Raw genomic sequence first — 24,183 nt, 5'->3', positions numbered from 1 at the left:
TCTTATAAGTTAAGACGTTTCTTAAAATATTAATTACTAAATAAGAGACATTAACTCTACTAATTCATTCGTTTTCCTAGCTGATTCGGGCAATCCTTTCCATGCTCTAGTGCCAGTAGAAAAGAAAGAGCCCCAATATAATTGTACCCTATTTATCTGAAATAAGAAATGCGCCATCTTTGTGTCTTTCTTAGTATTTATTAGGTTTTCATTTGATGTGGTCTCTCTGATAAATAATAATGGTCTCATAAATTGTGGTGCGTTTTTTTAAATATTACATACTACTAGGTATATTACTAGGTCTTTGGGGCTTGCAAAGACCTTTTTCAGGGAACAGTACCAGGAAAATAAAAAGAGGCAGACACAAAAAGCGATGGGAAGGCAACATGAATGGACGGGCCTGCCATTGAAGGAGGTTCTATCCAAGGTAAAAGACAGAGAGGAATAGAAAAGGACGGAAGACAAATCTTGCGTGGTGCCCCAATGGTCCAACAGACTAAGGGATAGGTGAATGTGAAATAGTGGTGATTGTTTTTTTTTATAATGCTTCAGTATTGCCAGGAGTCTTTCACGTGAGTGTGCACAATCAATTTCTTCTATTACGGACTAGCTAATATCTACATAAGATGTACATGGACGTCTATTTTCCTGAATACGGAAAAACATTCGAGTCGTGTGGGAATATCCGCTGAGGTGTATTCAAAATGCAAAGAAACACGTGAGTTGAGTGCCAAATGACCCGCTGAATATTTGTTCCAAATATCATATTTTAATTTCAAGATGATTATATTTTGAACAATTATAACGATCAAACTAGAGTTTTCATTGTGTGGCCAATTAGTCAGTATTTTTCCTAAAGATATACATAAACTGTATTCTAGGAAAATTGTTAAAGCCGTTTTTGAAATGTCGAAGTGTCCATAGTCCATCCAATGTTCAACTTTTTGAACTCATGAAGAAAATAAAAGCTTGTGGGAGTATCTGTAAAATACTAAAAGACCTTGAGCGACTTATTTATATTTATAATATCTATACAGTACTAGGTGATTATTTAGTGTATTTACTTGACATTAATTATGAAATAGGCATCAGTGGCTGTCACTATCTACAGCACTCCCAAAATTCGTTGAGTGATACAAGTGAACATAATAGTAGATCTATTTTGAAAGCTATCGCGTGGAAAAGTTTTCAACCTGTACTTCAAGTACAACAGACTCGTAGATCTAGATCGTCACTGTTTTCAACCTGTACTTCAAGTACAACAGACTCGTAGATCTAGATCGACTGTTTTCAACCTGTACTTCAAGTACAACAGACTCGTAGATCTAGATCGTCTGTTTTTAAACCTGTACTTCAAGTACAACAGACTCGTAGATCTAGATCGTCTGTTTTTAAACCTGTACTTCAAGTACAACAGACTCGTAGATCTAGATCGTCTGTTTTCAACCTGTACTTCAAGTACAACAGACTCGTAGATCTAGATCGTCTGTTTTCAACCTGTACTTCAAGTACAACAGACTCGTAGATCTAGATCGTCTGTTTTTAAACCTGTACTTCAAGTACAACAGACTCGTAGATCTAGATCGTCTGTTTTTAAACCTGTACTTCAAGTACAACAGACTCGTAGATCTAGATCGTCTGTTTTCAACCTGTACTTCAAGTACAACAGACTCGTAGATCTAGATCGACTATCCTGAGATTATTGCAACCAGATGAAACGATTACCGCTAGTTTTATTTTGTCCCCTGGTCTGTTCAGCCCTCGAGGGAAGGTGGCACGCAATGGGACTTGGGTGAAGATTTGACAAGTGTTTACACTTCATTAGCAAAGGTTATGACGAGAGTTTTAATTCTTAGCATATTTCTGCTCCAAAAGTAAACCTGTTATCTGATGAATATTGAATACTTAATGTGCGTCTATTTTAAGATGATAGTTTTCTATATCTACGGTATATCTATGAAACATTTTTAATAACTTTCCTGCTTGGTACGTAGACCTGCTTGAACATATTAATATCATCGCAGAAACAAAATATTTTTATATTAATTTGTTCCATCTTCTCTAATTTCATTCTTATCTTTATTATCTTATCTCTTTTTTCTCTGTAATTCCCTCCGACTTTGTTCTCTAATTTCTCTATCCAAACTATTATCTCTATTCTCTCTATTCACTCTATTCTCTTTATTCGCGTTAATATCTATTCTCTTTAATCTCTCTATTAAAGATGTTTCTTCAACTCATTTTCTTCACTTAATTAGCTTGAACTGCCCCTTTCCCACCATACACCATACACTTACGCCCCGCACCGGACTTTTGAGGATGGGGGCCATTTTTTTTCTAAACCCTAACCCTACTAAACCCTAACCCTATGTATTAATACACACATATCTGTAGTGCAACTATGTCTTTATTAAGCATGTTCATTAAAAAGATTATTTTTATGTCAAGAGAGACATCTTGTAGTTGGCCTGTTTAGGTCAGCAGAAGACGTCATCAGGATTAAACCTTTTAAAGGCGCGCAAAACGGATACAATTGATTTGGATGATAGGCCTACAAAATATCAGGGAAGTTTAAAATACTGACCACCTGGAATATGTGGTAATAGTGAATGTATGTCGTGTTAGAAAACTCAATGAAGTAAAATTAAAAAGAAAAAGAAATGTATTTAAAATGACTGAAGGTCGATGTTCATATTATATACATGTCTAATCCAATAGAGCCACGGAGTTATCTGCTCTTTGCTCTATTAAAAAGTTTTCAGACAATAAACTAAATTTCCCTGGGGTTGTCAATGTTTAAGGTATTTTGCAAACTATGTTTGCCACGTGACATTTAACCAACCAATCATATTTGTCTCTATACGTCTTTGAAGAGCAACTCAAGACATATCAAGTAACGATCAGCTATTTTTTAGCCTTTCTCCCTTCACTGCACCAGCTCCCTACACCCCTATCTGTAGACCCCTCCCTCCTCCTTTAGCACACCTTAAGTCAACCTACCGTGACAACAGGATGGAAAGTAGTAAAAATCCGTTAATGTCCTCCTGATGCGACTGGTGATAACGAGTTTGAGACATAAACATCGACACCGCAAAGCAACAGTTCAGGTTGGGATCCATCTCTAAGCGAGCTGCCACACGAGATCCTGGTGATGTTGCAAGGCTAAGTGGCCCTGTAGAAGTGTCTCAGTAACGTTCTCGGTAAGAAGATCAGTCTTGTAACTATTCAATTTATTTCAAAGGGTGTTCCACTTCAAATAATACATAATCTAAATCTTATTGTTTGGATGATCAAGGGCCTAGAATGAACTCGTTTAAGACGTGAAAATAAGTTACGTATTGCCTGGTCTATATTATTTTGTATTGCATATTTAAATGTAATAGTTATGAGCAATACAGTTATAAAGTTTGACATGTACAAGAAACAAACTTTTCTAGAGATTAATTAATACGATTCATTACTGATCTAATGTTTCCTTCGGAAATTTGAATTTTTAAACCTGAACAAAGGTGATACATTTTTTTGTTGGAGATATTCCTTTTATTTCTTTTCAAAGTCAGCGTGTCTGTTGAGGCCTTGGTCTCAGAATATATGTTAATGCATTAATCAGTTGAGTGAACAATGAACTAATAATTCATTATTATTCCACTAAGCTAATTAAGTTAATAAGACCGTGATCAAATAGAAATTTAAAACATATTTAAAAATTATTAAACAAAAGTAAAGAAACTTTTAAAATTCGCGAAAAATGTCCCGCTTCTTTTAACCCTAAATCTATTACCGAAATGTTATTTTTAATGTCCAACTTCAGATTAGATAGAAATAAAACAAACAGATATTATAGCAAGTGTGTTAGATTCTCACTGTAATGTAGGGCACGAAGTATACATCTGAATTGTAATCTTTTTATCTATCGATCAAAAGGAGATAGAATACAATGATGTTACCCAGTACGTGGTGTCAATCTTACCATCTTACACACAGAACTGTTACATTCAAATAGATTATGTTTACTACAAAGTTTCCTCAAACTATGTTGTTTCTTCAGTACTATCGAAAAAACAAAGATTCATTGAATGAGACTTATTTTTACTTTCATGTAGTACACATACGTTTGCCCTAAATAATCTCATCTTTACAATCCTTTTATCAGCTTAAACATTTTTCATGGACAAAACTCGGAACATGAGCACGAATCTCGAAAACAGCTCTATTTTCCTAGAAATTTGACAGGGGGAAAAAAAGCTGATTGGCCATACAGGGAAAACCCTGATTTGACCGTTATAATTTTTTAAAAATATAATCATCTTAAAATGTAATTCGCTCTGGTAATCTCTTGAATACGACAGAGGAAATCACTTAGAGAGTTGAAATAAATACACGTTAGGGAACATTTGGCACCCAGTCTTCAGTCTGTTGTTGTGTTGGTAAGTTTAGAGCAGCAAACTAGTAGAGTTGTAAAAGGGCGTAACCAGAATTTTCTCGGGGCGGAGTAAAAAATGTTCCTTTTTTTTTTATCTCTCATTCATTAGTTAAGATTAAGATCAAATTAATCACTCCTACAATATAAAGTAGAAATTGACTTTTAAAAAAAGCAACATTTATTTATGTTACATGTTTTATTTTTGCAGATTTCTTTGTTTTCTATTTTGTAGCGCCACTCTTGTTAGCTTTTTTTTTTACTTTGGTATCACCATTTTTGATGAAAGATTGCTTTCTTTAGTGATTTTGAGGCTTTGTGAAGAAGACACTCCCTCTTTTTTATAAACCTTTTGTTCTTTTTAAGTTTTTAAGTTGGACAGATTATCAGAAGACTTTATCTTGTTCTTACTTCTCAATCCTGCGGCTATTTGACATTCTTCAGATTCAAGATATGATCTGATGTCTCATCAACGGACTACCAATTTTGTTTAAACTATTCTTTTTATAGAAATAAAACACAATGCAATATAACTGCTCCAGTAGAAGATTCTATTCATTTTTTTTACTCACTCCGTTTGTCTGTCCGGGTTGCTTCGTTTACACTTTTTTCCCCACTTCCCTTTCTCGGATCGAGTTGAAATTTTTCATAATTACTCATTGTCGACGACAATACACGAATCAATTAAAAAAAAATTGCTAATTAGTTAATAAATAAGTGGTAATAAATTAATTTTGCTTATAATAGAAAAAAAGAAAGAAAGAAAAACCTTTGCAATATTGAGAGATATTGCAGCGATTGAACGGTGCTCAGCCTTCACTCAATGCAAGCTTAATTTTTTTAAGCATTTAAAGAATTTTTTATTTTTATTTTGCTTGTTTCAAGGCCTGTTGCCTCATTATTCACAAACATCTGCAAGCCCACAACTACCAGAATGTTTTTCTTGAGATAAAGAAGAAAAACAAAAAAAAAACACTTTAAAAATATGATATTAAGTGAAATTAAATCAAATAGTTTGGATCGTTAGTGTAATTATACCTACAAAAAACCTGGCTGAGAAATAATAAATAGGTGCGATTAGAAATATTTTTACCAATTGTTTTTTTTTTGTTTAGCTTTCTCAGTGCGCTCTGATCCTATCAATTGTCTAGACCAGTTGTGAAAGGGGAGGGAAGGAGGAGGTATCTTGGGGAATGTTTACATGATCGTTTATCAAATGCATAAAAACAAATGTTCACTGAAGGCTCAAGAGTGCTCAAGGGGACTACTTCAGCTTATAGCACCACATCATTGCACTTGTTCAAGATACCAACAAACAAACCTTTTTGTTAGACAGTCTGAGTAATTGAGTTGATGTGAGCTTTGTAATTATGTCCTACTCGTAGCAATGTGCTAACCTAATCATACATGTTAATTAGAGACTAAAACTCTATCAACTCACTGATTCTCCAGGCAGATCCAGAAATCAACACTCTAACCTCAATAGTAAAGAAAGAGAAAGAAAATGTGTCGAATTTTATGTAATTACAAATAATTAAAAAATAATACATTTTATTGGAGATTTTTTGAGCTATGTCACTAACACTAATTGAATCCTTTCCTCTTACATTGGTAAATGGTCTTCTGAACATTGCTATGTAAAGTTTCTACATTATTTTATTCAAAATTTTTTTTGGGCCTTTTCCCCTCCTAATTTCAATGCGTCAATATGTGTATTGTCAATTGGTTTTCCTTATTATAAAAACAAGACGTATTAACTCTTTTTCTCCTAATTAACGATACCATCGTTGATTTGATCCCATTCAAGTCAATTAATTTTTAGTTTTCTAAACGTTAAGTTGTGTTATATAAAAAGAGCAAGCATTTTCCTATAATTGTATACCAGCAGTAACGTTTTCTGATGACAAGTAAAAATGTTATTGAAGTATAATCATAACAGGGTAGAATGTACAAATGTGAAAAATGAACACTTCTGTCAGAACGTGGAAAATAATTACGTAGAGAAAGAGTTAAAAGAAAAATTCCTATTTTGTTCCAATAACATGCAAATTCATGTTATTCTTCGTTAAGAGGCAGCTGGGCGACCCCGTTTAAAGAATGACAATGTTTTGACAAGTCAGAATCGGTTGAAACATTTAAACACTTTATGTAACGTTCTGTTTCCTGGGGACCAAGTTTTGTCAGGTCTGGATTACCGAAAGAATTCACCAAGATTATGATTTTCTTTCAACTGTATAATTCAGCAAGACATTTATACCTCTACCTGGACTGACAGACTGATAGGTTGGGTATAATAAATAGCTGGTGTATAGACTCTGTTTATGTCTAGTAGTTAGGGATAGAGGTTAGGGCTAGGGCTAGTTATTACTTGTATTATTATTATTATTGTAATAACTCAACGAGACATAGACGTTTATTTACACGGAGACATGACAAACACAAAGGACATCTGCCCTGAGTACAGCATCTTCATCTCGGCTCTAGACTTGGTCGAAAATCATTCTTCTTTCTAATGTAAACATCCTTCCTAGTCTGGTTTCTAGAAGTGCGCACCTTCTGCACTATTTTGAACGGCGGCGGTGCGCATGGCAGAGTTATAACATTATTATTATGCAAGAAACGAACGAATTTTCATTCTCTGGCGCTGCCAGATTTTAATCAACCTGATCTACTGTTCATTGATAAAAACGAGAAAAACCGCTATCATTATTGCTGTCTCATAATTTAAGAAAAAAACTGAAATGGAAAAACAAAGAAACCTGCCACATCACCAGAAAAGGAACTACAGTGAGTTTTGTTTCTCTTTAAACGGAAATGGGAGAAAACACATGTTCAAAATTTTTACCACACAGACAGACAGACTGACAGACAGATAGACAGGCAGAATTACAGATATAATTTGATATTTGTGAAAAAAAAGGTTTGCACAGTAATATTTTTTTTGGCCTAATATCTTGATCCTTGCCTTGCACTTACATAATACATTGTCGTCTTAAATTTGATAAATGTGGCACGTGACGCAAAAGGCTTTAAAAGTGCACACAGTTAACCAGAAATCAAAAGGAAGAAAAAATGAGGGCAGCTCTAATATGTGCAAAGATTAAAAAATTAAAATTGTAGTGTCAAGTTATATATATAACAATTTACACATGAGACAAAGTGTTATAGCACAAAACCATTACAGATAATCTAGAGATATAAGAGAACTCAGACAAATAAAGACCATTTAGGACTGTCTTGCTAATCATATTATAGTAAAGGTAAAGTTCCCATTTCAGTCTATAGGGCATCTGATTCATGTGGCCAGCACAACGACCAACCGCCTTTACTTTCCCCAACTAACGTTAGGTACCCATAAGAGCTGGGTGGACTCAGAGGCGCCCGAAGAACCTGAAGTTAAAAATCCCAGTCTTCACCAGGATTCGAACCCCGGACCCCAAGAGCTTTACCACTCAGCCACCAAATTATATTATAATTTTTGCTGATTATATTTTATGAACTTCTTTCTTTTTATGCATTAAAAAAATAGTTTAGTGTTGTACCCGTGATAGGTGGGTTAGGGTTTTTCTAATTATATTTTATGAACTTATTATTGGCTACTTTTCTTTTTCATTAACAAAAAAAAAATGGTTTAGATATGGAAGGAGGATATAGGTGGGTTGATGTGTACTCATACTCAAGAAAAAATAAACAACTCAACTAGCACTTACTCAAGCGTTATATTTTGATGCTAAAATGTTTCAAAAAAGGAAAAGGAAGGACAATGCCGTCTTTAGATTTGAAAAGGCCCTAAGCAGGGGCGTAGCTAGGGACTCTGGGGGCCCGGAAAGCTTGACCTTTTTAGGGGACCCTACATTTTGACATTCGACATCATGACATGAGATAATGTACTTAATAAATATATAAGTCTAAATTCCAATTGGTATAGTATATCAGTAAAAGTAACCAAAAAAAATTATCATTAAGACTCTTTTAATGAATCATACCGTTGTTTACTGACGAAATAATGCACAAGTGACAAATCTCAATTTATATCGCCACACGTCGTGCTTTCAGTGCAACAAAAGGCATCATTTAGGTCAATGCTGTCAGTATTTTTGACTCCACGTGAATTGCAAGATTACATGGCAATGGAATAATAACAGATGTTATTTTATTATTAGGCTGACTGAAACATCATAGACACGAGCTTATATTAATCTTATTACTACTTCATTGTTAATATTCATATGTATTCAATGAACTGATGATTGAGAAGATATGGCTAGACGAGAACCTGGCTTATATGATGTTATTGAATGATTATCTAATCGATCGTCTTTTTTTTTTAAAGGGTTAATCTCTCATTCAAGGTCTCAAGAAACTTTTCCATTTGGTTAAATCTCTAAATGAATTATTAATGTCCTACATTGCCATGCACGAGTATAATATATAACGCTGCTTTTTAAATGATGTTTTAAATTATATTCGACTTATATACATACTAAATACATTCTTTCACTTTTAAAACACTTTATATATAGAAATAAGTAGCTTATGTAACAGAACACACTTAATTTAGTAATACAAATATTTTCTAAAACATTTTTTTAGAAAATAACAAAAAGTTTACATAAATATTTTACAAATATACAGGAAAATGACCTACATTGTAGTATAGTCTACCGTGTTGTTGTTTTTTTTACTATAAATAGTGAATACTTATACAAATTGTGAATTTTTGTAAATGAAAAACTGCTTGCATATTGAATTTAAAATATGAAATGATTCTCTTTCAGAAAAGAAAAATGTAGACCTAGCAGATTTTTGAATGGTCTAAAATATCATGATGTCGAATTTTTAATATCTTTTCTAGTTTCTGTGATCTAAACGGGGCCTACGGACGGACGGACAGACCACAGAAAACTAAAAGCGACTATTCCTCTTTCGGGGGCCGCTAAAACATAAGTTCTACACACATTTAGACACGAGTGTAAACAGAAAGGTGTGTTGAGATTGTTTTTAGAAAAAATAGACGGGATAGAGCCACTTATCAAATTGTTCACAATTGTGTTCAGCTCTTATTGCTCAGGCTTTAGTTATGGATTGTGGGCTAGAATATTGGATTACAAAGCTTATATCAACTCACTCCGTCTGCCTGTCTGTCTGGTACAAAGTTTGGGTAGGGATTAGAATTATATGTAAAAATTAAGAGTTTATATTAGAAAATAAATTCGTCTTTACTACCTACAGAAATACCTTACGAACCTTGCGTGTAGCGAAGTCAAACAGTATATCATGAAAATTATAGTTCCTACATTGATGACTCTCAATAGCAAGAATTACCAAATGTTTCAATCTATCTACGAGAATCTTTGACCTCAAGTAATTTTTCATTAGTGGCGCGAGAAGGTTCTTTCACCAGATTACACAATTACGGCTAATGCATAATGCCGTTTTTTTTATCGCGCGTAGGATTGACGTTTTCCATATTAAAATTTTTGTCTATACATTTCAGGTGATTTGTATGAATTTCAAAAGCTTTTAATAATTTCTGGAAATTTCCAGGAGCTCCTGTTAAATCAGGAGGCCACGGGAAATCTGTTATAAGTTATAAAATGGTTTAATTTAATAATTTACACCTAGAGTTTATTAGGGTCTATTAAAGTGCGGGGCCCACTGCGGTCGCATAGGTATCAGTGGCCTAAGGCCGGCCCTGCAAAATAGCGGCGTATGCTACTCCTTGCGTCGACTAAATAAAATATTTTGTTTGTTTTCACTATGGACTCCGGCATCTCTTGCCAATGATATTTCTTCTAGTTTCTTTATAATGAAAGACTTCAAACTTGTGTTTGGTTAGATATAAATGAATGTTGTTTAGGAAATGTACGTTTTAATACTTTATTTTCATACTAATGCTTCCAGTATCAAATTGGACTATCGTGTTTAAATACTAATCTAATACTTAGTGTATCAAATTGGACCATCCTGTTGAAATACTAATTTAATACATGTACTTACAGTATCATATCTTAAATGAGTAATAAGAACCTTTAGTAATTTAGTAATTTTTGCTATTGTAAGCTACTTTAAGCATGTAATAGAGTTAAAATCTAGGAGCTAGGAATGCGAGCGTTTGTGAACCTTACAATAAATGCCCTCCGCCTTTTTTAAAAAGTCCTTCCCACCCTTAAGGCCAGTCCTTAACTAGATCTAGATCCCATTGTAGTTGGTGTACATTCATTCAAACCCCAGACACACTGTCAGTATTATTGGGAATATATCTATATATAACTATGATTGTCGCTATTACTTACACATACTTTGTGATCACCGCTTCTATACATCTGTCCTATTTCAAAAGCAACTAGTTGTTTCACTTATAATACATAGGTTGTTGTTTTCATTAGATTTAGATTTATAAAGTACAAAATGATTTGGAAAAAAAATTATACAGAGAATATAGTTATTAAACTGTACTAGATAGACATAAAGTAAATGTATTATGTGTTTTTGAGAGCTCAGTTTTTCTAACTCTTTACAGTATTTTTGTAAAACTACAAATACCATTCACCGATTGGACAATGTGCCCCAGGATATATCTGTTTCAATGCGTTTGATAAAATCTAAACAATGTCATCTGGGCTAGACGTGATGGTTGTAGATACAAGATGACGACTAGTGTATTAGACTAGAATTAAGTTTGTCAAGTGCTTGATTTGCATATTAACTCGCTATGCACATTGCAATATGGGTAAATGGGACAATATTTGGTCATCACGCTTACATTATGGTTAGAAGGAATTTAAGGATTATTTAAGTCTAGCTTACGCCCAGAAAATATCAAAATATACAAGATTGTTTGATTGCCAAATTACAGAGAACATGAGCAGCTTTGCAATGTAGTACCTAGGCATACTATCTAATATATAAAGGAGAATGTAAGGTGCATGTACCTATGTATGTCCCGCATAGAAATCTAAACTGTTTGACCATTCTTGATAAAACTTGGCATAAATGTTCCTTACATCATCGCTGAGCCCCTAGTGTATGTTCAATGTCCCTCCCCCTAACCGGGAAAAAAAAGGTGGGGGGGGGGGGCTAAAAATAAAAGAAAATACCCACGTTTATCTCTATTAAAGAGCAAAACCCTTTTACAAATCGGTTAAACCCGCAGGCCGCGGGTCATATTCAGTTAGTTAATTATAAAGTTTGACAAATCATTACTCAAGCGTATTCATGCGTAAACGGCTAAAAAGAGAACAACATAGACATGGCAGACAGCGACTTTGTCAGCGACAGATGTGAGAAAATACGTCAATAACTGCCAGGTCTGGGTAGCCATGTAAAATACCGTAAACTTTCGTAATCTTCAAATTCAAAGACACTGCCTTATGATAGGACGGGATGGGTAGTTGTAAGGACCACCAAAGATTTGGATGTCATCCGTGAATGTAATTGAAACAAGAGGCACTGGGTGAGAACGTAAGGAGATACAGTGGGTGCCCTTTGACCTTTCTATGGGACAAGGAACCTAAGAGGGGAGGAATGCTAATAGTGAGCACTAGGAATAAGGGGTTTCCCTCAAATTTTAATTTTTTCTGAGATTGTATTGGACTGCTAGTATTATTGTTAATATGTTTTCTTTTCAAAAAAATCTTATTGCTCTATATTTTTCACTTTACAAAATACTGCATAAAACAATTTTAAAATGATTGCTTAAAGAAATATATGCTAGACTTGAATGACTCTGTTTTGAAACTACAAGATCTAATTGCGTTCTAATTTTTTTTTTTGTTCAGTTGTCCCACAGTTTATTTTATTACATTTTTTTGGTGGGTCAAAATCTGTTTAGTTTTCATTTCAGTATTGGTTTTTCTCAGCATATTGTACTTTATGACGCACATCTTTGGGATTTCTTTTTGTTCAGATTCTTTTTCTTTGTACAGTAAATCTCAAGAAGTTCTTTGTGAAGTATATGGTCACGGGACACAATGTAACGATGGCCAGAACATCATTGAAATAGTGAGACAAAACAAAGATGTAAATTTAGAAAACTAAAAAAAAACCACCTTTTACAAGGGAAAGAACTGCACATCTACAATCATATATCGCAATAAAGAAGATTGATTTCCCTTTTTATATAACATTCAAAAGACTGGAAAATGGGAGAAATAATGTGTAAAAAATTTGCAACAGACTGACTAAATGAGTGGGTTTTGTAAAATATATTACATTTCACTTTAAGCCTAAGCGTTCAGCACCCAGCACTGTTTTGGAGTGCTCTGCTTACAGCGTACTGCACTGCCTGAAGCACTCTGAAATGAGTCGGAGTGATGCATACAAAACCTACATTTCTACGTAAAGTTTCTTTGTTTCTCAGGTATTCTTTGACCAAGCCAGTCATGCAGCACATTTTGGGTGTGGTTGTTCTGACCTTATTTGCGTCTGCAACGGAAGGTTTCGGTAAGTAGACTTCTAGCCTCAGACTAATGAAATCAACATGACATGTTACATATGATACTAATGCTACTAACAGCACTATGATATCATTGTTAGTGAAAGGATATGGTAACGAAAATGTGTCGAAACAAAGACAACCCCTTACCTGGACTTGAACTACGGACCTGTCTTTTAGACTGTGTCGCTGCTAGATTGTGTTTTCAAGTTAATTACAAGTATATACCAGAGTTGATAGCCTATGTTATTGGCTGAACACTTAGGCCTACATGCCTATGTTATTGGCTGAACACTTAGGCCTACATGCCTATGTTATTGGCTGAACACTTAGGCCTACATGCCTATGTTATTGGCTGAACACTTAGGCCTACATGCCTATGTTATTGGCTGAACACTTAGGCCTACATGCCTATGTTATTGGCTGAACACTTAGGCCTACATCTAAACGTAAGAATACACGGTACAATACAATACAGAAAAACACTTTTTTTCTTAAATATAATGACCTACACTAAAGCTGAAGCCGTCTGCCTGGAAGTTTTCAGTTTGAAATCACGTGATTGTGACTTGACAAGTTATCCTTTGTATTTAGATAATTTTAAGTTTTTGTTTATACTTTCAGTCCAGGCGACAGAAGCTCTAGCACTTTCAGATTTGTGCTGTTAATAATTTATTTCTATTTTTAAACATTGTAATCAGCAGCTCTACTTAGCAGAGAAGACCACAAAAGCTATAATGATTTGAGAAAGCTTTACGAGTACTAACGATATCCAGCTATTGTTTAATTACAAACTACATTGTGAAAATTATGTTTTTAAAAATTCGTCATATTTGCCTTTTATTTTTTCATTAATTGCTAGCCAATATTTTTTTCTTCTTAGTTATGTTTGTGTATTATTTTCTCTCTTTTTGTCCACTCTTTCTCTCTCTCCCCCTCTCTCTCTTTCCCTCTTTCTCTCTCTTCGTCCCTCTCTCTCTCCCATTCTCTCACTCTCTCTCTTCTTCTTCTTTCTTTCTATTGCTTGATGAAGTTCTTTATGGCCTAACTATCACTTTCACCTGCTTTGTACAGTAAGTCTCTCCCTCCCTATCTCCCTCTCTTTCTCCCCCACTCTCTCTCTCCCTCCCACCCTCTCTCTCTCTCTCAAGTCTATCATTTTAAATTAAGAACGGGCAATCACTTGTTAACAGCAAAGAAATATTTCTTTATTTATTTATTGCCAGTGAACCCAATCTGTATCAAGTCTTGTAAAGGTTATCCTAATGGTCAGTATCTGGACTGTGATAGGTGTGACCGCTTTGTCATGTGCTCAGGCGGGGTCCTCAGTGTGATGCCTTGTCCAGCGACCACGTATTATAACGGCGATTTGGGTGTGTGTGTGACAGCCCCAGACAGGTATTGCAGGTAATCCAGAAAATCCAGAACTAATTTTATAAAGTAGCTTTAGTTTGCTAAATAGCATCTTTGCATGACAATGTTGTATTTGTATTTCCTAAAAGCTAAGATATAGTTATAGTTTTTCTTTCGTGTCTCTTTGTACAAAAATATATTTTACTGCAGAAGGCAAAAAAAAAACAACAAAAAACAACGTAGTCCTCCGAAAGATAATGGCGTTAGATGTGGATGTAGTACTTTACTGTACTGTAGTACTTTTGGAAATGGCTCTCAAATTACTTCAGCCAATTATCGAAAGAACTAATCTTAAATAACCAATCGTCAACATTACCTTAACTAAACGTAGCACGGGATGTGATACAACACTAGATCTACTTCATTAGGCTTACCTTCATCGTTTGGTGCAGTTTGGCGGGGGGGGGGGGGACTTCTTCAGGAGCGAGCTCACTGATAGGGCAAACTTCTTCAGTAGCGAGCTATGAAGATGCAAAAATTGCTCAAAATCTCTGAGCATGAGATATTAAAATTTTAAGCCTGTTTTTTTACGAACCCCTGTAAAGTAAGTTCCCCTTTCAGACCTTGTGGTATATAGGGCTGATGATGTAAAGGTCGTCTGTTTCTGTGGCCTACGGTTGACGAGGATGTCATGTGGCCTGCACAAAGACCAATCGCTTTTACTCTTCCCAACAAGCGTCAGGTACACATTGGATCTGGATGGATTCAGAAGCGCCCAAAAAATCTCGAAATTAAAAATCCCAGTCTTCACCAGGATTCGAACCCGCGACCCCCGGTTCAGAAGCCAATGGCTTTACCTCTCAGACACCGCACCTCTAAACATAGCCTTAGGGTCTATTAATTATTATTTGGACAAATCAAACAAGAATATAAGACTAAATTGTTATTTAACCATGATGAGCCTGAGTTTAAGATGTGTAAACTCTATTTGGGACCTTCCAGTAGTAAATTCACTAAACATTGAGATTACATAAGTAAGAAGACTAGAATGTAAAGTAGCAATAATACATAAAACAATGAAACAACTTTCAAATACAAAATACAGCCTAATAAAATACTCATAAAGACACAAAGATAAGATCCGTTTCTTATTCTATATGCTTGAACAAATTTGTATAAGTACTGTGCTAGTAGAGCATGGAACAGGTTGCCCGGATCAGCCAGGAAAACCAATTATTTAGCATACTAGACTAGTTTAACACAAGAATACGCATAATCATCTTCCATTTTGAAGAAGGATCTTTAATTTATAAGAAAAGATACATCACAAATAGGACAAGTATGATGAAATGAAATTTATATTTATAAAAACAAGCAAAATAGAACAAATTTAAATCTTTTTAAAAACATAGCTTATCTTTTTTTCTTTATAAAAAATTAATTAATTGCCACTAATTGATTAACTAATAGGGTTTGTTGGACTAGTCAGTTTCGTTTCTTTGATTAAAAAGTATTTGGCCGGAAGTCGCTTTTTTCCCTATATATCTTTGTATTTTTCAGTTTTCTTTTTAAATTAAACTGACATTATTACGCTATAATTTTAAGTGTACCTGATAGAGAAAAAAAATCTGCACAAAAATACGGGTAGTTGGGATATAACCCGATAGAGGCTATAAAAAGAAAAGACCTGAAACTAGCGCGTGAAACTACACATTTACAGTACTTTATTTGATGAGTATTTTACCCAAGATCTGTGTTGTTTTTTTAGGACTAGCTTATTTCATGTACCCGGCATTTTCCGATACACAATTTCATACACAAAATAATTGTTGAAAAAAATTGTAGTAATTTTAAACTTTAAATGATTACTTAAAAAGGTGTTACTCTAATCAATTTTGAATATTCTTTTGTTATGAATGTCACTGTTTATTTTGTGTCTCTTCTAGTTTCTTAAATTTTTCTTGAGTAAAGGGGTCGTTTTCTCCTAATGGGTATACCTGATTTCTCCAAGCAGCCTTTGTAAAATATTGGTCCTAAATAATGCTATCTTTATAAACAAAAAATCGCATGGCTGCATTATGATGAATGTACGTGTTTGTTCAATATATTTTATATTACTAGGTAACTATAAATAACCGCATAAATAGACGTAAGTTTAATTTTTTTTTTCTGTTAGATAAAGTCATATGGCAAATTTTTGTTTATATCCTAATTCTAAAAAGGAATAATAATAGAATTATACAGTAAAAATAATCACTAAGTTTTTCTTTTAATAGTTTTGAAAGTCTAACTGAGTTTGTGTTTTTGCAGATGTACACAAGCTACACTATGAGTCAGTCCATCTCTTCTAATTGTTTAGAAATGAGTGTAAAAATGTAGGCTTCGATATTTTTAGCCTGAATTTAAGAAGTTACAATCTTCAAACAACTAATATATTGCCTCTTCCATAAAACTTTGTACTTCAAAAATAAATGTATCCAATGCTCGAAATCCTGCTTGTATACTTAGGCCCTATTTAAATCGATCCGGTATCAATGTATTAAGTAGCAATAACCCCGCAAAAAAAATTAAATGAAAGAAGATTGAGATATACATATATTTTTGTGACGGTACGCACCGGTACGGGGTACCGGCATCTCTTTTCAATGTCGGGAAAAATGATTACTTTTCTTGTAATTCAACGTTAATTGTTAATTTATTATTAGTTGAAAGTTAGGCAATCTATCGCTGAGTACCGGAGCATCTTTTTTATTTTTACAAAAAAAAAAAAGCACTTTATATACTTTCAGCCGACATGCCGTATTATTAAAATCACCTCTATGTGAACTTCTCAATCATCTAGAGTCTTAGACATTCATTATTTTAGACTAGATTTAAGTAGAGTCTAGACCTAGATTTAGTAGGCCTATTATTATAAAAAAAAAAATAATAATCAGTCATTATAGACATCATTCGCAATTTTATTATTAGGTCTAGGCATTGAAAATTAAATCTATTAATAAACTATAATAGATCTAAGTCTAAGTACTAACTTATTAAAAAAGTCATTATAAGTAGAAGTATTATAATGAATATTGTATAGATCTAGATTGACTATATTATAGATAGATCTATAGATAGATCTCTAGTTTAGTAGATTAAGTATAGAGTATAGTAAAAGTATTACAGTATTATTAGATCTATGTCTTATGTCTATATCTAATAATCTAATAATTAAAAAACTTTAGTCTTTATTAATATCTAGACTTTTTTCTAATAAAAAATGATTATAGGCATGGCAATGTAGTCTCAAGATAGAATCTGTACTATTACTAGATCTATTCGATTTTTATATATAGATCTAGACTAGAATTAGATTATAGATCTAAATATACTAATGGAGAGATGATATGAGGTGTTAGGAGGCGCGGTGGCTGAGCGGTAAAGGGCTTGGCTTCCGAACCGGAGACCGGGGTTCGAATCCTGGTGAAGACTGGGATTTTTAATTTCGGGATCTTCGGGCGCCTCTGAGTCCACCCAGCTCTAATGGGTACCTGACATCAGTTGGGCTGGCCACATGACACCCTAGTTAACCGTAGGCCACGGAAACAGATGATCTTTACATCATCTGCCCTATAGACCACAAGGTCTGAAAAGGGAACTTTACTTACTGAAAAGGGGGGTTAGCTAATAGGGTTGCATAAGAAACAAACCTGTTTTTTTCTAAACTCTAATACTTGGTATGTAATAGTAAAACAGCACCTACCTAAATAAATCGTAACTAGCAATCAAAAACCTATATTTATTGTAGTATATATAGGTCTGTGGTTGTATTTTCTATAGCCTTCGTAACTTCTTCTATAAAGAAATGACTTTTGTAATTTCTTTTACTGAAAATTGGGCTATTCGTGTCTGACACATATATAATTTTTATGTTCAGCAACAAACCCTATTGGTTTTTTTTTTTTTAAATTGATTAGTGTAGTGTTAATTTTTTTTTTATTGATTAATGATATGTTAGGCATAACAAATAAGTTTCGATTGGATTCCAGAATGGTTGTGGGAGAAATAACGTGTACAAAAATTTTACCAGACGGACAGACACATAGACAGAGTGAGTTTATCCAAGCTTTTGTATGCATACGGAAGCCAGGGCGTCATAGTTTATGCAAAACATGTGTAAACAGTTAAATGTATTTGTCAGAATTTAGATAATAGAAGACGGGCATACATTTGTGAATTGTATTTCTACTACTAAAACTGTTTCAGTTTCTACGGGACTCGGTCGTCTTCACTACAGCCTGGTCAAAGATATCAAGGTAAGACAGGGGACACTGACTTGTACAGGAGTCCATTTAACTGTGAATAGTACTTGTCAAATTTAGCATACTGCATCGTCAGAAAATTTAAGTATTGTGTATTAAAAAGAAAATGTGTAATTGCAAAGAACTTTATGATAAAGAATTCAAACAAAGATCGCTATCTTTTTTAAGTCCTATGGAAGTTCTAAGTTGACTTTGGTATTGCTCATTACTGAACTTTCCTTCTAAATTTAGGAGCGTCTACTAGGTTTAATAGCACTTACAAAAATTGGATATAGAATCATTAGACGATCTGATCACTTCTTAATGATCAAATGATAGTTTCAGATTATAATACAGTTCAAATAAAATTTCATTTGAAAATCACAACGATTGTATTTTATTTCTTTGTTATTGGTGAATTGAGCGCTCGTCAAGTCTTGATTACACTTCCATGAAATAAATCAGATAATATTGCAGCATCTCTATGTCAATAATCTCAATATTCTTGAACACATTCAGCCAATCAAACTATCAACATTTCATTAGATTTAAAGAGATTTAGATTTGTTGAAATAGCTGAGAGATTTTTTTTTGTCTCGAAGTAACCCAACACGCCAATTTAACGTCGAAAGTAGTAAACTTCAAACTACCACTAATCATTTCTTAGCACTAGTTACGTTGTTTTGTGTAAACTTTAAAGGTTAATGTTACATTTTATTTCTGTGCATCTCAGTATCTCAATATTCCTAACTATGGCCTTAGAACTTTATGACAAATATTTATCTTTATGGTAGGTGTTACAGGTTATCAAGCACCAAGTGGCCAGTATCAACCATCGAATGGTCAGTATCAGCCAACAGCAACACAGCGAAATCCATCTAATGGGCAATATCAGTCTTCAAGTGGTGTAACTCAGCCATCGAATGAATATTATCAGCCTAGTAAGGGACAGACTCAGCCAAGTAGTCAAATTCAGCCATCAAGTAGTCAAAATCAGGCATCAAGTGGACAATATCAGCCCTCAAGTGGGCAATATCAGCCTTCAAGTGGACAATACCAGCCATCAATTGGATATTTTAATCCTAAAACTGGTCAAACTCAACCATCAAGTGGTCAAACTCAACCATCAAGTGGTCAATATCAGCCATCAAGTGGTCAATATCAGCCATCAAGTGGTCAATATCAGCCATCCAGTGGTCAATATCAGCCATCAAGTGGACAATATCAGCCATCAATTGGATATTTTAACCCTGCAACTGGTCAAACTCAACCATCAAGTGGTCAATATCAGCCATCAAGTGGTCAATATCAGCCATCAAGTGGACAATACCAGCCATCAAGTGGTCAATATCAGCCATCAAGTGGTCAATATCAGCCATCAAGTGGACAATATCAGCCATCAATTGGATATTTTAACCCTGCAACTGGTCAAACTCAACCATCAAGTGGTCAATATCAGCCATCAAGTGGTCAATATCAGCCATCAAGTGGTCAATATCAGGCATCAAGTGGTCAATATCAGCCATCAAGTGGTCAATATCAGCCATCAAGTGGTCAAAATCCGTCATCAAGTGGTCAATATCAGCCATCGAGTGGTCAATACCAATCATCTATTGGATATTTTAATCCTACGACTGGTCAGACTCAGCCAAGTACCCAGATTCAGCCATCAAGTGGACAATATCAGCCATCAACTGGTCAATACCAGCCTTCAAGTGGACAATACCAGCCATCAATTGGATATTTTAACCCTACAACTGGTCAAACTCAGCCTAGTAGTCAGATTCAGCCATCAAGTGGACAATATCAGCCATCAAGTGGGCAATATCCGACTTCAAGCGGGCAATACCAGCCATCAAGTGGACAAATCCAGCCTTCAAGTGGGCAATATCAGCCTTCAAGTGGGCAATACCAGGCATCAACTGGACAATATCCTACTTCAATTAGCTATTTTAATCCATCTAGTGGACAGACTCAGTCAACTACTCAGTCTTCTGTTGGTCAATATCAGCCGTCCAATGGACAAACTCAGCCTTCCTCTGGACAATATAATTCTCCTTCGCCTGGGTATGTTCCCTACCCATATATTTATAAAAGTCCAGCCCCACCAAAGAAACCAGCCATCTACTCTACAAGCTCACCAGCATATCCTTCTTACCAACAGTCTCAAAGTCAAACATTACCTGCTAGTTCACCTGTGCAAAGCTCAACCTATCCTGCCAGTTCGCCCAGTCAACCACCTAACTATTCTGCCAGTTCGCCCAGTCAACCACCTACCTATCCTGCCAGTTCACCCAATCAACCACCTACCTATCCTGCCAGTTCGCCCAGTCAACCACCTACCTATCCTGCCAGTTCACCCAGTCAACCACCTACATATCCTGCCAGTTCGCCCAGTCAACCACCTACCTATCCTGCCAGTTTGCCCAGTCAACCACCTACCTATCCTGCCAGTTCGCCCAGTCAACCACCTACCTATCCTGCCAGTTCGCCCATTCAACCACCTACCTATCCTGCCAGTTCGCCCAGTCAACCAACTACCTATCCTGCCAGTTCGCCCAGTCAACCACCTACCTATCCTGCCAGTTCACCCAGTCAACCACCTACCTATCCTGCCAGTTCGCCCAGTCAACCACCTATCTATCCTGCCAGTTCGCCCAGTCAACCACCTACCTATCCTGCCAGTTCGCCCAGTCAACCACCTACCTATCCTGCCAGTTTGCCCAGTCAACCACCTACCTATTCTGCGAGTTCGCCCAGTCAGCCCCCAACATATATTGCTAGTTCACCATCTCCTAGCCCATCTCAAAGCCCACCCTCTCCATCCAATACCAACGAGAACCCGAATTATTTAAACCCTTACAACTACAACCTTCCCAGCTCAGGTCCAACAGGCTCACAGACCATCTCAGGAAACATAGAAAGTACGGGTACAGTTATTTTCTCTTCAGAAGCACATACTTTTTTTATACTTTCTATAGCTTTCAAAGTAGTCTAATGCACGTTTCCACCATGATGTGCCAGGTACCTGGAAGATAAGTTGTTTTGTGGTCCAAGTTCACTTTAGACTAGCAAGCTTTTTAACCTAAACAGTTACTTTTTTTTTTCAACATAGTACACACTGCCCCCCATATTGACAAAGATAAGGCCGCCAACTGTCTTCGTTTCTTAACAGTTAATAAAATCACAACCAAATTAAATGACTTCGGGTATATGCAGACCCAAACAGGCTCCATCAGCCGAGCAGCGGGCGGTAGGCCCTGCTCCAAAAAATCTTCTACTATTTGCTCTGAGGATGCAATGCAGGGAAACTTGTCGAGATCTCGGGGTAGTCAATTGCTAAGGTCCACTTTAAAATGAGCTTGCTATCGAATTTGGTTGCCAAAATATCTTCGCCAGAACCCTCCTTGTTGGGGAAATTAAACGTCAAGTCTCCTGCGTGAGGCTAAGACACGACTACTTACTTGCAGAATAAGTGTAGCCCACCAACCCTCCTGCACAATGGCAAGATTTAACTCTTATCTCAGCTGATATAGAAGGAAAAAATTAAACCCATAGAAATGACCATTGCCCTCTCAGAGGCCAGGAGTGTAGCCACTAAACACCCCAGAAAGTGGAGCTACACCAAGGCTGACTGGCGAGCAATGTAGCATACGGGGCGGAAGTCAACGCCGCCCTGTTGACCCACGCGGTGGAGGGAAAAAAAACTCCACTTACTGCGAAATCACTGCAGCCATTTTGAGTGAGACCCACCTGTTCACGAGAAATAACGCCAATAGTCAGTTCCAGGAAGTAGTAGAGACGTACAGTTCAGAAGATAAAATACATCAAAATGCCGAATTTATTAAACTCTTTAATTAATAATGACTCAATAGTGCCTTCCATTCGGAAATTCCTGAACGCGAAAGTCCTTTAAAAATTAATGTTGGCTCTAAATCTAAGTTTAGTTCTCAAACAAATTTTGTTTATTTTTTACTTTGAAAAATTACATAGGTAAAACTAGAGTAAAATCACTAAATTTAGAAAGCCTTCAGGATGGAAGACAAAAAAGTAAAGTAGCAATTATATATAAAACACTAAACCATAATCTTCAAATACAAAACACAAAACCTAATAAAATACTCAGAAAGACACAAAGATAAAGGTACAATCTACGTTCCATATGCTAGGACAAATTTGTACAAATGCTTCTTCTTCCCTTGTGCTATTAGAGCATGGAATGGGTTGCCTGAGCCAGCCCAGAAAGCCAATGACTTGACAGAATTTACGTCATTAGTTAACATGCATGACTAGACCTAGGAATACGCTTAGAACGTAATCTTCTTTCTTTTTAAAGTAACGTCTCTATTTTAGGGTTAGGGTTTTCCCCATCTGTTCAACGATCTACTCAGTCTTTTCCCATTGATATAAATCAGCTGTTAAATGTCTAAGAAAATCGTCAGTGCCGTTTTTGAAATCCGCTGTACTCGTCCAGGTTCCTGCAGGTTCCAGGTTGTGAGTTAATTAGGGTACGTACAGGATGAGATCTAGGTGAAGGGTAAGGGAGGGACATTCGTTGATGTCTAAAGAGTGAATGGTACTTTCAATAACTTATCTACATCTAATTTGTTTCAATACACAAATAAATTGTCTGTTTGTCTATCTGTCTGTCTCTGTCTGGATAAAGGCCTATATTTATTTATTTATTTAGTACGGCATTACAAATTTAAGCCAATCAATATTTATTACAATTTTTTCTCTTATTTCATTTGTCTGACAGCTGGAACTGTGGATATGTCTCAGTTCGGCTCCCCGTACAGCTTGTTCCAACCAACCGCGGCTCAAATCTCCAGGACTTGTGATGGATGCAAAGACAGTTGTACGGCTGCTGATGTCAACCAGGTCATTCTGCGCTGTAGCGACTGCTGTTACATTGACTGTAACATTGGCTCCAAAATTTGCTTCTCTGAGTAGAGCCAAACACCTTAGCTAGTTTCAATGTCCTTTGAAAGAACACAATAGTCTATTTTTTTGTTCTTTCCATTTTTTTTATTCTTTGTTATTTTATCTTATTTTATCTTCAATTATTTAACAGAAATAAACTCCATAATTACAGTTTTATCATAATGTATGTATTCCTACAATAGTTGGTAAGTTTCAAGCTTTTCATTCTTTTTTTTTCTACAGAATTGTTACTTTTTATTTTTGTAATTTTTAATCAAAGTTTTAAAAAAATAAATATGCTAATAAGAAAAAATGTGTGTTTATAAGTGTACACTCTATACTGCCTGGTCATGTCGGTATAGGCGCTGGACTGTAGTCTCAATGGTTCCGAGTTCATACCCTGCCTGCTGCCTTTCCCCCGTCATCCTGCTGGAGGTTCGGGCAAGAATGTAGATGATCTTCTACTCTAAATGAACATCAGTATCATTGAAGTCACTATGTGTTCTACATTAAAACTTTTCAAAGATTTTGATGTCCAAAACTAAAGCAATTTTTTGAGTTTATAAAATATGAATTTAAAAAAAAAGTCTAAGAAAAAGGAAAGAACCTCAAAGTTTTTGTGTTGCAAATATAAAAGAAGTGAAAAATATTTTAAAAATACTTTTAAAAAAAAGTCTATATTAAGTGTAAGTGTTTCAGTTAGTTTGGATCAGTCATGTCATTAAATTTGTATTAGATTTACACTAACAAATATAAATCTGCAATTA

At 35.3% G+C, this 24,183-nt stretch overlaps 1 protein-coding gene across 4 annotated transcripts; it reads left to right on the top strand.

Moving 5' to 3' along the window:
- Positions 1 to 3,011: 3,011 nt before the first annotated feature.
- Positions 3,012 to 23,593, top strand: LOC106060170 (uncharacterized). Of its 4 annotated transcripts, XM_056041701.1 has the most exons (8): positions 3,012 to 3,200; positions 12,783 to 12,865; positions 14,084 to 14,264; positions 18,459 to 18,508; positions 19,288 to 20,643; positions 20,677 to 20,733; positions 20,767 to 21,417; positions 23,253 to 23,593. In XM_056041701.1, the coding sequence occupies exons 2-8, from the start codon at positions 12,805 to 12,807 to the stop codon at positions 23,444 to 23,446; spliced, it is 2,550 nt and encodes an 849-aa protein (XP_055897676.1). In that variant the 5' UTR covers positions 3,012 to 3,200; positions 12,783 to 12,804; the 3' UTR covers positions 23,447 to 23,593. The 4 variants fall into 4 exon arrangements, with proteins under 4 accessions (XP_055897676.1, XP_055897675.1, XP_055897674.1 ...); XM_056041700.1 differs by having other exon boundaries at positions 20,677 to 21,417; XM_056041699.1 differs by having other exon boundaries at positions 3,013 to 3,200; positions 19,288 to 20,733.
- The last annotated feature ends 590 nt before the right edge of the window (positions 23,594 to 24,183 follow it).

The sequence above is a fragment of the Biomphalaria glabrata genome, chromosome 9 (assembly GCF_947242115.1).
Source record: "Biomphalaria glabrata chromosome 9, xgBioGlab47.1, whole genome shotgun sequence".
Classification (NCBI taxonomy): Eukaryota; Metazoa; Mollusca; class Gastropoda; family Planorbidae; genus Biomphalaria; species Biomphalaria glabrata.
This window is presented reverse-complemented; position numbering and strand designations above follow the sequence as displayed.